We start from the raw sequence: 14,339 nt of genomic DNA on the forward strand, positions 1-14,339 counted from the left end.
TTTTGGTAAATGTGAGCTCTGCTTTTTCAGACTTTCCAATGGAAGATCAGATCAGATTACAAATCTAGATGGTGACAGTTTGAATGTGTGATGAATGCAGAATTTTTTCAGTTACCACTATTGAGAGGTAATCTTGATGTCATCTCAAGGACATGGAAAATCAAAGTTACATACAGGAGTAGCACCTGGAATCATGGTTATCATCAATGTTTCATTAAAGCTGTTTCTCATACATGCTTTGGATGTCCTTCTATGACCCTTAAAAAAAGAAAATTTCTGCAATAAATTTATAAAGAGAAAGAAAGTAGCTGTGTTTTCTTACTTTAAAAAATGCAAAGAAAGTGAAATTGCCTCTAACGGAGGAGTATAATAACACATGTTACCATGCACTGAGCCTTCATGTATGACAGCCTCTGGGTCACCTTGGTGTACATTATATCCTTTAGTTTCAGAGAAATCGCTAGAGGTAAGTATCTTCATTTCTGTTTTTCAGATGAGAAAATGCATTCAGAGTTATCAACTAATTAGATCTGGCACACAGATAGCGCATAGTTGAGCAGGGATCCATATCCACAATTCTCTCTGAAGTCCCATTCTAACTTTTTCCAACACTGCTTCACAATGGCCAGAGTTATTGGAACTCTTAGAAAAACACAAATACATTAAAGGGGAAACTTTGGGGGAAGTTATAGAGTAGAAAAAAGACCATTTGACCATATATAGGCCTGGCAGTGGCACTACAAGCTGAGAGATTTCATGAAGCCAGGTAAAGTGAATGTTAAACTCTAGAAGATCAGTAAGTTTGGGATGTCAGGGCTAGAAGAGGAATGATATAGAAAGGAGCTTTGAGACACATTGTGAAAGATCTTGCTTGCCTTTTTCTTAGTCTTCATTCTCTGGAATAGCGGAGACAATGACATTTGACGAACAGAAGAGAAGTATGATGGCATTTTAGAAGGAAAAATTTCAAAGCAGTTTGAGGTTTAGACGGAAGATTTGAGAGTCAGAGAGAAACTTTTCAGATGGTTAGGGAGGAAGATGATAAAGGGGCACGGTGGTAGTGGGATGAAGAGATTTCATGCTCATCAGTCTAACAGTGGCCATGACAAAACCTTTCTAAGCATTTGTGTCCTCCTATCTAGAAATTAAAATACCAAACTCCTTGACTTATTGTAATTACTAAGTGAGATATAGTATGATAAGTTTAATACAGGGCTGGTGACATAGAAGTGCTCAATATTTTTAAACTGTAGTAAGCAAAATAAGGAACCCCCAAAACATGATCACATCCTAATCTCCAGTACCCGTGGACACATTACTTTATATGGAAAAGGAGTTTGCAAATGTGATTAAGGTAAGAGTCTGGAGGTGAAGAAATAATCTTGGATGATTCAGGTGGCTCCAATGTCATCATGAGGGTCCTTACAAGGGAAAGAGGGAAGCAAGAGAGTGAGAGTTGGAGGAGTTGTGATGACAGAAGCAGAGGGTCAGTGACAGAGATGTGAAGGTACCCTACTGTTGCCGGCATTGAACATGGAAGAAGGGGTCACAAGCCCAAGGAGGGTCACAAGTCCAGGGATGTGGGTGGTCTCCAAAATCCAGAAAACAGGAAAGAAATTCTCCTTTGGAGTTTCCAAAACTAGTGTAGCCCTTGAGCACATCTGGCTTTCTACCCAGTCAAACCTCTTTCTAACTCCTCATCTCCAAAAATGTATGATAACCAACTTGTATTGTTTTAAAACACTGAGTTTGAGGTCATTAATAGAATAATATAAAAGTTACTGTTCTGCTTTCACAATGTCTGTGATATAGAATCTCAAAGTAATAAAATGAGAGGTTGGATAGGTATTTAAATATAAAGGGATGGAGACTTGTATATTCTTCTTATTCTCAGGTGCTTGTTGGCTATTTTGATAGGGTCACTGAAGCATATAGGCTGGTAAGAGTCAAATTTAAGAGATAATAAAACTGAATATCCATAGAAGAAATCAGGAATTACAGAGGTTGTTCTTGTTTGATTTAGTTAAGCAAGTTGAATACTTGAAGAAACACTAATCTTCATTTAAAATTTCTGATTATTATTTCACTTTTTCCTTAGCAGAGGTATTCTAACGTTGTATCTTGGGTGAAATTACTCATTGTTAATTAAACTGTTTTCGAAAATTTGTGTCTCCTACTCGTTGACAAATCGATCATATGTTAACCATCAGACAAACCAATAATCATTTTAGCATTTGATGTGAATTTCAGTCCAACCAATTTGTAGGATCAATTGGGCCAATTTAACAAATTTAGTGTGAAAAACAAGGATTTTTTATGCTTAAAAACATAGAATAATTTAGCACAAACTAACACTTTTAATTTAGGTTGCATGGACAATGAAACCAGCAAATTTTCAGAAGACAGAAAAAATTATTATTGAGATTTTCTGATATGTATGTAGAATATATACAGAGCGACTTCAAAGACGCCTGGGCCAGGTGCCCCTTCGCAGGTGCCCACGACCCACCCTGTAGGTGGTAGGAGGGGCGCGCGCCAGAAGCCCCTTCCTCGGTGCTGTGAACCCGTCACCCAGCTAGGCCTGGACCTGCTCCTGGCGCTGGGCCGGTCCCCTGGGACCAACCCTGGGCGCAAATACCGACCCCTTCTGCAAATGAGAGTAGCATTGTTTTGCCTACACCCACCAGCTCCGGCTCCAATGGAGCCCTGTCTCAGGGGGGCCGTCATTGCTATCATCGTGTTCTTCTGATTCCTGGCCGTCTTGTTCCCGGCTGTGGGGCTGGCACTATTGGTGTGGAAGCTTCGGGAAATGCGGCAGACGGAGGGCACCTACTGGCCCAGCAGCGAGGAACAGTTCTCCTATGTAGCGGGGCCTGGGCCCCTCAGGACTCCAATGAGACCCTGTGGGGCTGCCTGCACATCTAGGCCCCTTCTCCTCCATCTGTCCACCTTCATTGCTATGTGACCTTGGGGAAAAGCAGTGCCCTCTCTGGGCAATCATATCCACCCAGTGCTTCAGAATAGCAGGGAAGAAGGTGCTTCAAAGACTGCCCTTGAGGTCAAGGGAGTGTGGGGCTACTCATTTTTATGTATTTATATACAATTAGTAGTGAGATGTGAATACATGTATATATATATATTACAGAAAATCTCAAGAAGAATTTTAAAACACATATACATGTATTATATATGTCACATGGATGTATCTCTCTCTTCCTGAGGTAAATGATTAGTTCAATGTTCAAGTTTCAATCCACCTTAAGTTGGTTGATGGGATTATGTATAATAAAAGTTGACCTGAGTCTTGGCTCAATAACTGCACTAAAATATCTGTCAGTCTACCATGATACAATCTGTTTTTTTTTCTTTTAAATGTTGCTTACACATTTCTAATCACTCTTGATTTGCTTGAGATAGAAATTGAATTACACACAAGAGTTTCTGTGAGTTTGGCATCTCTCGGTTAACTAGAACTAAATGTCTCGGCAATCTTAAAACTGCTGATTGATTGGAGATTTTCATCCAGATTTGCAGATTAGCTGAAAGAAGCTAAACTACTCCAGGAAGACCAAAGGAGCAAATCACACATCCGAGTTATCTGGCAATGACTTCATCGATTTAGTCAACATTGAGTAAAACAGGAAAAGGAATAGAACTTCACTGTTAACTAATCCATTCTTGAAAATAACTCACAGCCCAGCCTGTCTAAAACTGGGTGGATTGGAGGAAAGTTGGCTAAAAATTTTTGCTCCACGGGCGTTTGCAGTTCCACAGCACTTCATATTTTCTAAGATGCTTCCAGAATCAGTACCTTGTTTGTGCCTCACGGATAATTTGGGAAGGCAGTGAGGACAGAGATAATTTCTATTTAATAGATAAGAACATGAAAGCAGAAAAATGGAATGCCTTGTCCTATTTCAAGTCATGAGTCAATGATGTACCCAGAATTGGAACATGAATCTCTGACCATTGATCTGGTTATGTGGAAATAACTGGATAATCTATTTAATCAAGGGCCTATTCTCTGAGATGGTTCCTAACTTCTTTTGTACATGACAAATATACACATAAAGGGAATAACTTTAATATAACTTTATTTTCAAACTCTTCTCAACCACCTCTTCTTTCCAAATATGGTGGTGTAATTAGAATACGGCATGTATAGGTAAACTAGATTTTTGTAAGTGGCAGTGAATATGTCTTAGTCTTTCTCAAAATTCAGCAACTGTATTTGTTATCTTTCATTCATCAGGATTCAGAGAGCAAAAAAATGTGTTTTAAAAACCTGATTCTGTGAATAATTTGTGTCCATTAATAATATATAAGAGATATGTAAATATTATTCAACCTCAAAAAATCATCTTGCAGGAACAACTAAGTCATATCTGATCAGACCTTCCCCACTGTATTGCTGTGCCTCATATTATGGAATATTTGTGCATTACCAGACTCAGTCAGAAAACAAAGGCAGCAACAATCACCAAAGATGAAAAACATTCATCTTTTATTTAGTAGATTCTGATTATGTGAAATCACCTGGCTGATTATCAAGGGATATAATACAAAGCAGAGAAGTTCATTCTTAGATTTCAGGGACTTCCAAGTAAGCTGTAGTCATAAGGTATCCTAAAAGGAAAGATCTAGGTATCTGACAGTTGCAGGATCACATCTGAATATACTCGGACTCAAATGACAAACAAAACAAAACAAAAAACCATTTACTAAGCATTTACTAAGGTGCGTGCTGGGCATTTATTATTAATAATCTCTTTCAATCTTGAACAAAACCTATGAGAACATAAATATGACTTTTTCCTCATTTTATAGGTAGGCAACTGAGACTGAAAGATAAATACTACCTAACCTTCTAAGGATGGGAGGTCAGTTTTTGAATGCATTTAGAAGGAGGGCATCAGGGCCAGTCTTAGACACTACACTCTTCTGTCTTTCATTGAGGTACTTGGAGTATTCCTCTTTTGGAATTCCGGAAAGATCAAAACATTTACCTTGATTGTTACCAAAAGCTTTCAACAGCTATGCACATTTAAGGGACAAATCAACTAACCAAAGTAACCAAGTAGTAAAGAAATGAGGTGTGGGAATACAATGAACATCAAGCAAAGGAATAGGTTTCTCTTCACAGATGAACCTTGTTCTCCGGAGGGTATGCATACTTACGGGACTTTTTGGTGGTAACATTGACTGGGAGGCTTGACGGCCCTGTTCCAGCAGTGTTGTACGCTCTCACAGAAGCAAAGTAGATGGTATTAGCTTTCAGCCCTGTGATGTTTTTGGTTGTGACATTTCCACTGACTCTAATTTTACCAATCATGGATTCTTTGGAGTCATCTGTCCAGTATAAGACCTGATAATTAAAAACCAAACACAAGCAATTTATTGTTCCCCAATAACTATCAATCATTGTTTACCCACAACTATCAACCACAACCACAAGGGATATGGGAAGAAGACAGAAGTATAGATGACAAAAACATTTTCTAATTAAAATGGTTATACAACAAAATTGTTATTCTCTACTATTTATGAGGAAAAAAGTCATGAATGCAAATTCACAATGGAAATTAGAGAACCTGATTTTTTAGATTACCAAAATAAAGTATTTTATGAGCTATCTAAAGGTTACCAGCTTTAGCAAATGATGTATAACAAGTCAGACAAAAATACATTTGTATATAATCAGTCAAAGACTTTGATTATAATGTCTTGCTATTGGCATTTCTTTTCAGAGTTATTTGAATCACAGATTAATTAGTAATTCAATTTATACTGAGCCCTACCTTTGCATTAGCAATGTTTTAGGTACATTGAAAAAAAAAAAGAGAATAAATTAAGTACCTATTTTCAATCCCCTTATCATGTAGCTAAGAGGTTACAATCCACAGTATATGTGAAAATAAGTCATAGAATGCATTACAAAGAAGTGATATAGAAAAAAATATGCTACAAGAATTTGACAAAATACATCAGAAATTGATGAGAGTAGAGCTCAGAAAGAAGAGGAGACTAGGGATGAAATTTGAGAAGTAACTAGGGTTCAGATAAGAGGTAAGGCATTCTTGGCGTGGAGTGGAAAAGACACCTGAGAGCAGAACTTTCTGTTGGAATCAGAGGATTATATGTATATATATGTATATATAAACACACACACATACATACATATAAAGACAAAATTAAGGATGTTTAGGATTATACATTTATTATAACTCCAAAACTAAATAAATTATGTTACCCATTTTGTGAATCACTGAATTTGCAAGTTGAAAAAGATTGAGTGATGAACAACCTTCCCTTAAAATGTTCTTATCTCTTGACTTTGTGAGATGACGGCCTACAAATGTAATTTGCCTTACTTTTCATAGACTAAAAATAGCAGACTCAAGACAATCTAGGTATTTTTTTTCTTTACTTAACTGCCTTTTCTGAGATGATTACATCTTTTCAAGTTATACTGCAATTTGCAGAGCAGGTTTCTCAATGAAATTCTTCCATGGTGTAGGATGATTGAGGAGCAGACTCTACCTCTTACCAAGGAAAAAAAAAAATGACTGCAATTTGAATAATTAATCATATAATCACCTGATCACTTTTGAAAAATGTTGTTGTGGTAAGAACAGTTAATATGAGATCTGTCCTCTTGAAAAATTTTAAGTGTACAATGCATTATTGTTGACTCTGTGTGCACAGTTGTACGGCAGATCTCTAGAGCTTACTTATCTTACTTGTACTGAACCAGTATGCCTTTAAAAATGGCTACTATTTGTTAATTTGTTTGCTTTGAATTACCTAGAAAGATCTCCCTTACTTTGAGGGAGGAGGCAGGACTTTACTGTGGACAAGATTGAAGACTGGCTGAAACAGGGAAGAGGCTAAAGCACCTCTTCATCAGATACACGCACCAGTTCCATGTCAGTTTACCACTGCCATGGCAACACCTGGAAGTTACCACCCCTTTTCATAGCAATGACCTGGAAGTTGCCACCCTTTTTCTAGAAACTTGAGTAACTCACCCATTAATTTCTAGAGTAACTAACTCTAGAAATCTGAGTAACTCACCCATTAATTTGCAATTAATTTATAAGTGGGTATAAATATGACTGTAGAACTGCTTCCAAGCTGCTACTCTCTTAGAACACTGCCTATGGGGTAGCCCTGCTCTGCAGAAGCAATTTTGAAGCTATAACACTGCTGCCTCAATAAAGCTGGGTTTTTTTTTTGTTGTTGTTGTTTTCTGTTTTTTGTGTTTTGTTTTTACCACTGGCTCACTCTTGAATTCTGTCTTGAGCAAGAACAAGAAACATCCCAGGCTAAGCCCCAATGTGGAGGCTCACCTACCTTGTCTCAACTTCATTCCCTGCTTCAGCTTTAGACACACATTATCATATGCTAACAAAAGGCTAGTAGGATAGGACTGTTGAATAGGAGCTATTGTGAAATCCATTGATTACCTCATAGCCCAGCACTCTTCCAGTGTTTCTATTCCAGGCAATAGCATTCCATGAAACCTCCATTTCAGAAGCAGAAAAACTCTGGACAGAAGTTCCCCTTGGGGCCAGTTGAGGTTCTACCATCCAGAGAAAGACATAGCCATCTTTAGCAGAGTGGTTCATTGAAAATGGAACAAGGGAACACAAACTATGCATAGGGTCTGAAAGAAAACCAGAGCTGAGGACAACTTACCATCTTCCCCAGAGTAGACAATGGTCACAGTACTCAGGGATCCTTCTCCTTCATTATTATACACACCCACTTTGACTTCAAATGGCGAGAGTGGGATGATACTTTCATTTCTGTAAACAAACCTTGATGATTCCACAGATGCTACTTTCTCCTTGGTCCAGGTTGTCGAGCCCACTGGCCGGAACATGACGATATATCCAAATCCCTCCCCATTCTGTAGTTCTTCTGGAATTGACTTGGGCAGAATGTGATCAATCACTGAGTATTTGCAAAAATATTTTATTAAGCTACTATAATACTTATTGATTACTTCACATTTCTTCCATAGAGACAAATACAGATATTTATTCTGTTTAATGATGTATTAAAAACACTTTAATTTGGAAGGCCAATTGGAAAAATGATCCCAGTTAAAGATACTCAGATAAATAGTTTAAGTTTTCAGATAGAAATATAAAACAAGCTTTACATATTTATATATTTTCTTTGATCATTCACAAATTATTATAATAAAACAGTTTAGAAGATTTTATGATACATACTAAAATGTGGTTTTGATATGAATTTTTAAACCCAGCACAAATTAACTTATTAACTATTTATTTCAGGACTAGATATGTTTTCCTTTCACAACATTTTAAACAAGTTTTTGTAAGACATGTGTAATGGAATTATTGTGAAATAGCATATGCTTTAAGGCATAGAGTATTTCTTTAAAAAAGTATACAAGACCTCCCATCATTTTTTTAGGCATACATCTTCATTGGTAGTGACATGTGTGCATTTTCCCTCACATGAAAAAATGAACTGTTGACTCTCACAAAGATCAGATTCTATAAAATACATTTCAAATCTAAAATTCCTAAAATAGTAAAATAGAAATAGATAATATTTCCCTGGTACTCTGCAGATACTAAAAATTATAAACAATCACATAAACTTAGCAAATTAAAATGAATCTGTACTTGAATTTAGACCAACAGATCTCCTGATTGCAAGAGACTTGTATTGAAAACTCTGTGGAATTTATTTGGTTTTTCCCAAGGAAAATGTTTTGCTTTTTTTTTTTTTTTTTTTGAATAAATATTCTGACAGACTAATAAAGGCAACACCTGACAGGACACGGCGCTTCTAGCTTCTAGTCCCTCGTGTCCACAACTCCATTTCAGAGCTTCTCTTTATTCAGGGGAGTCCATTTATTTTATCAATCACATTATCCTGCCACTTGGAACCCATGTGAGCACCCATTCGTGAGCACCAGAATCACAGGCACCGTCTTGGTGAGTATCTATGAGGGCAGAATCTCTGTACTCTATAGTGACTAATAGACCTGGTCAATTCCTCTCATAGAGTCTGCATATGAAACATGGTGGGTGGCAGAACAATAATAGATATACACAGAGCAGGCAAAAGTAGAGAACACACAGTAGCAGGAACAGTGAGACAACAGAAGCTAAGAGAAAATAGATGCTGTAAATTAGAGAGAGGACATCCAAATTAGCTGGCAGCCAGGTAGAAAACTGGAAGTAAAGGAAATGGGAGGAACTGAGGCATAAGCATGAGAGACTATTCAAGCCAGGGCTGGATCAGCAGAGGGGTTGCTGATGGTTGGCTAGAGCTCCGGTGCTCGAGTGCCCAGAGCATTGATGAACGATGTTCCGGTTCTTCACTTGACCTTCCTACCTGCTTGCTGAGACTTTTTCCTGTCCTCATTACTTCCCATGTAGCTTTTAAATGAATCCCCATTAACCGAGATGACCTGAGGTGGTCTCTATTTCTTGCCATGTGGAACAGTCTAACAAATACAGAAAGTGAAAAGAGGAAGAAAAATGCTGCTCCTGACGTCTGGGGAAACAAAGTATTTCCTCATATTAACGCTTCTCTTCTTTTTCATAGGGAGACTAGAAATAAAACAGTTAATTTTGAATGGCATGGAAGAAATTTATAAGGATGGAAGCTACTTGCTGGAGCATTTGATTCATTTCTGAAGTTTCTTTGATCTCAGATTTAATCAAGATGCTTAGTCAGTTCATCTACCTAAATAGGGGAGTTCTGTTTTTGTTACAATTAATATTTCTCATGGTGCTCTCTCAAGAAAGATCTGAGTCCCACATATGCATATTAGAGGGGAAAAAAGAGACTTCTTTCGATACTTCCTTTTATTCTTACATGAACAGAGAGTTAAATGATTAAGAAATATATATAGTTATTTAACAAGACCAGAAAAAGAGTTTTCTTTAAGTGGAGAAAGTGCTCAGTAAAATAAAGAAATTGCGAAATTCTCCTGGGAGTAAAATCTATGAAAACTGATAAACTAATAATGTAAATTCTCAACCACAGTGTCTATAAGAACCAAATCTTCAGTACAGACTACAAATCAACAAAACTATGTACTTCTAGCCAAATGTAGCATGCAGCTGGTTTTGAAAATAAAGGTTTTTGAGACACGCCTACACCTATATGTTTGTAAGTGGTATGTGGCTCTTTTGAGCTACAAAAGCAGAGTGAGACATTAGAAAAGAGATCATGTGGCCCACAAGACTAAATATTTTTATAGTTGGGCCATTTAAATAAAAAGTATGCCAACTCTCAGTGTAGGTATGTATCTCTTACTCTATAGTGCTTTATCCTGTGTACCTAATTTTGTAGTCATATTTATGAGACATTCACCACAAGCACCTCAAACCTGGAAATATTTGGGAGTATACAACATTATGATAAAATAATGAATAAACATGCCCTTAAAAAGGAATTAGCCGTTGCTATATTGTAAAAATTTGATATTATGTCTAGGTTATTGGAAACAAACCAAAACAAAACAAATAAACACGAAATCTACATTTACTGTGTGGCTCTGGGGAAAACACGGGGAAGATATTTAGTTCAGTTCAGGCAGATTATACCACAGGGTGCCTAAATGAAGGATAATCATTAAAACTGTCACTTACAAAACATAATAGTAGATTGTGACTGAATTTAGAACAGTTTTGTGTCCCACAGTGCTTTTCAAAGTCCAACAGGTACTATTTCAACTACAACAGGAGTGACATTGGCCTGGGGTGGCCTCTCTACTTTAAAGTTACTTTTCAAAACATAGTTCAGATATACTCAGTTCTGATGGTGTCTTTCCTGATTTCCTTCCAGGCTGGGTTAAGACCATTCTGTCCTGTATGCTTCTGAGCATTCAGACATTTTCTCATCCATTTTTGTATTCCACTAATAGGAACAGAGAAGCTACTTAATAGAGTTCATTAAATTGAAGGAATTACTACCTACATTCTGGTGGCTCAGATTCATACTAATGTCTGAATCTTCTCCTAAATATACCTAACTTATTCCCCAAAGAAGTTGGGCATCAGAAGAAGTTGGCTCAGTATCTACCTGTACATAATGTCAAATATGAGTGATAAATGGGATACTGAATTCACTAATTTACTTTAAGCAAGTATCTGCATATCAGATATCCAACCCCCTCCAAAAAAAAAAAAAGAAAACCACACACACAGAGGAAGTGGATTTAATTTAGTTTAATTTTTTAAAATAGGGGTTAGTATGTTTTTTCTATAGGCCCTATAGGGCCAGAGAGTAAACTTTAAAAAAACAAAAACTTTTATTTTAGTTTCAGGGGGTACATGTGCAAGTTTGTTACATGGATATATTCTGTGATGCTGAGGTTTGGGGTACAATGGATCCCATCACCCAGGTAGTGAGCACAGTATCCATCAATACAGCAAGTTTTTCAACCCTTGCCCTTCCCTTCATCACTCTTGTAGACCCTAGGATCCATTGTTGCTACCAGATAGTAAATATTTTAAGCATTATGGGCTATATGGTCTCATGCAACAGCAAGAAAGCAGCAATACACAACATGAAAAAGAATGGATGTAGCTATGGGTGGATTTATTTATAAAAACAGGAAACTGGACAAATTTGTCTCATAGGTCATGGTTTGTGTAACTTTGCCTTAAAGAGAAAGGACATTATAAATCGTGGAAAGACAGAATTTTTTTGCAATTCATGCTCATCTCTATGTAAGAATGATATGCATAGCATTTGGGTCCTCATTATAGACTGCGTACAAGCAATTGCAACACCGACCTTTCAGAATTTCTGACCAAGGAGGAGAAAAAAATAAGTTATTAAGTCAGGCAAAACTTCCTGTACACTATGATGATAATGCTTATTCGGGCTTTGATGAATATGGAAACCTAAATAAACTACTCACAAACAATTCTCTTGTAGACTCACTTGAAAGTCGATGTTTTATGGGAAATACGTTTGGAGTAGCAAGTATAATATGGCTAACTTACTACTTAAGGTAGATACTCAAGGACTCAGGCCCACCCTGAGCCATCACATTGCATGGAGACAACTGGGATTGTAATACAGGATACAGTAAAACAACATAAAGGGAAAGCCCTGTGTTCAAATGCTTCTCTGCCCAATGATGTCACATTTCTAAGTCTCAGTTTTCTTACCTGAAAGTGGTGTAACCACCTTATAGCATTATTGTGAGGACTGAATGATATGAAACTCTCTGTGTGGCATCTGAAATCCTGTAAATGCTTGAAAAAATAGGGTTTCCCCCTCTCTCTGGCCTCTGAGAGTCCCAGCTCTCTGAAAACACTGACTTCCATTCAACAAGTGTTCATGGAGGGTGGACCACATTCCAAGCACTGTTCTAGTCCTGTAATGTCAACATGCAACAAGATATCCAGGGGAAAGGGTGACTTTCAGGGCAGTTGTATCTAGTTTCTGACACTGTCATTTATAACCATAAAGAACAACATATCTGGTTCCCAGTTCTCTCTCATAGCCTAGCCATGTGAAGTAGGCGATAGCAAGAAACACCTGGTTTGCATTTTCTGGAACATAAGGGATGCAGGTTCATTTAACTGACAAATGTCTGAGAAACTTAAAGTGGGGAAGAGATCCAGACAGCCTATGGTGGCAGAGTGAAGAGAGATGCTAATTGGTTATGTATTGCACTTCCACTAAACATGGAGCAGGGTATGTGTCTGCTGAGGACAAATGCGAAACCTATGCAAGTGGGTCATCCAGGGGCAGCCTTAAAGGGGACTCTGTCCACAAAGACCACCTACAGGAGAGAGAATATTCACTGGAAGAGTCTGGAAATGGACCACCAAAATCCAGGAACTGACACCCTTCAGCAGCCAGTTGGGTCTGCACCAAGGAATTGCAATTGGGAGTCCTTGGTGGGAGATCATCCAGTGGCCAGCCCCCAAATAAAAAATAAATAACTAAAGCAGAAACCCTATCCTATGAAATGGCAGCGTCTGGTAATTTGCCATACCTAGAGCACACCAAAGTCAAATTAGAAATGTACCAGCAATCCAGATCTTTTCCTTTCTCTTCCCCTCCCAACACCAATGTTCTATAGCTCTGGAGAATCCAGAAGTAACACTGTGAATGGGGAAAGATAAATTAAAGAGCAGAATGGAGAGAAGTTGGACTGACCATGTATTCTCTTTTGCGCTACTGAATTCTCAGGCTGAGGCACTGAGCTAATGAAAATGAGAAACTTTAAATTGGTTGAAAGTCTAAATTATAACGTTTATACTTCAGTTTGAAGTGTATACACCAGACTGAAATTTGTAATAAGTGAAAAAATGAGCCTATATGTTAATGGGTAATAAAAATGACCACAAAATCTATTCCACGTGCCTAAGCTTTCATCTAGATGTGGGGAAGAATGAGTTGATCAGATGTAAAGAGCAGTGTTAGGACAAGAATAGTTTTTTGCCTACAGTCTACTGAGCTCAGCTTATTCACAATACAACAGTGCCACAGGTAATAAATCAAACAATGCCTAGTTTATCAAGCAATAATGAAAATGCTACTGACCCACGCTCAATAGATATTGAAGTTGTTTTTCATGTATTTGGGAGAAAATTGTGCTGAGTTCGTCATACTGTCTCACAATGAGAAAAGTTCCTAATACCTCCTCTAAATAATTCATCATCAGAATGATGTATTTTTATACCATATATTTTTATATGCTCTCAATAGTGATCAAATAAATCTTTTTGTTTTTCAGTATTCTTCCTGGCCAACTAAATCTCTTTTCTTCAAAATAACTCAGTTGGACAGAAAATTACCTCCCACGTAATGACGAGTTCAGACCGACTTCCTCCACCTCCATTGATGTTTACTGGTGCCACAGCAGGGACTAAAAGCAACCAAGAGAGATGTGGGATGGCAATTATTAAAGTACATCTTCTTCAGGAAGAATTTTGTTTTTGAATTTCACCTTTCAAAATCTCACACAGGCATATTGTGAGAGTCTTGCATTTTTAATGAACTTAAATTATGTTTACACATATCCAAATTTCCAAGAAAGAGGACACAGTTGTGTTTGATACATGAGCACCCTGGCTCCAAAATTAATTAAAAATTGAGTAACATCGGGCATTTGACATTATTATGCATCATCTACTAATTGGCAAAATGATGTTCCATTCAGATGGTAACAGTGACACTGCTGATTTAGTGCCTAATTATACAGTTGTGCTGTAAACAAGTTAGTGAGGCAGTATATTAATTAATTATTTTTTTCAACAAACAAACTCAAATAATTTTTCTTTTTATTAGTCATCAGGATATTTTAACATTTAAAATTA

The 14,339-nt window shown here is 37.3% G+C and overlaps 1 protein-coding gene across 11 annotated transcripts in view; it reads right to left on the reverse strand.

The window, feature by feature from the left end:
* The window catches only part of CNTN6 (contactin 6), a 307,467-nt gene that overhangs the window by 7,207 nt on the left and 285,921 nt on the right, over nucleotides 1-14,339 (reverse strand). For all 11 annotated transcript variants that reach the window (XM_026446866.2, XM_026446862.2, XM_026446876.2 and 8 more), the window contains 4 exons: nucleotides 13,818-13,888; nucleotides 7,699-7,933; nucleotides 7,467-7,582; nucleotides 5,179-5,365 (listed from right to left, as the gene is read on the reverse strand). In XM_026446866.2, the coding sequence (XP_026302651.1) occupies nucleotides 5,179-5,365; nucleotides 7,467-7,582; nucleotides 7,699-7,933; nucleotides 13,818-13,888 (609 nt within the window). The remainder of the gene's footprint in view (nucleotides 1-5,178; nucleotides 5,366-7,466; nucleotides 7,583-7,698; nucleotides 7,934-13,817; nucleotides 13,889-14,339) is intronic.

Source organism: Piliocolobus tephrosceles, chromosome 2 (genome assembly GCF_002776525.5).
Source record: "Piliocolobus tephrosceles isolate RC106 chromosome 2, ASM277652v3, whole genome shotgun sequence".
Taxonomy (NCBI): Eukaryota; Metazoa; Chordata; class Mammalia; order Primates; family Cercopithecidae; genus Piliocolobus; species Piliocolobus tephrosceles.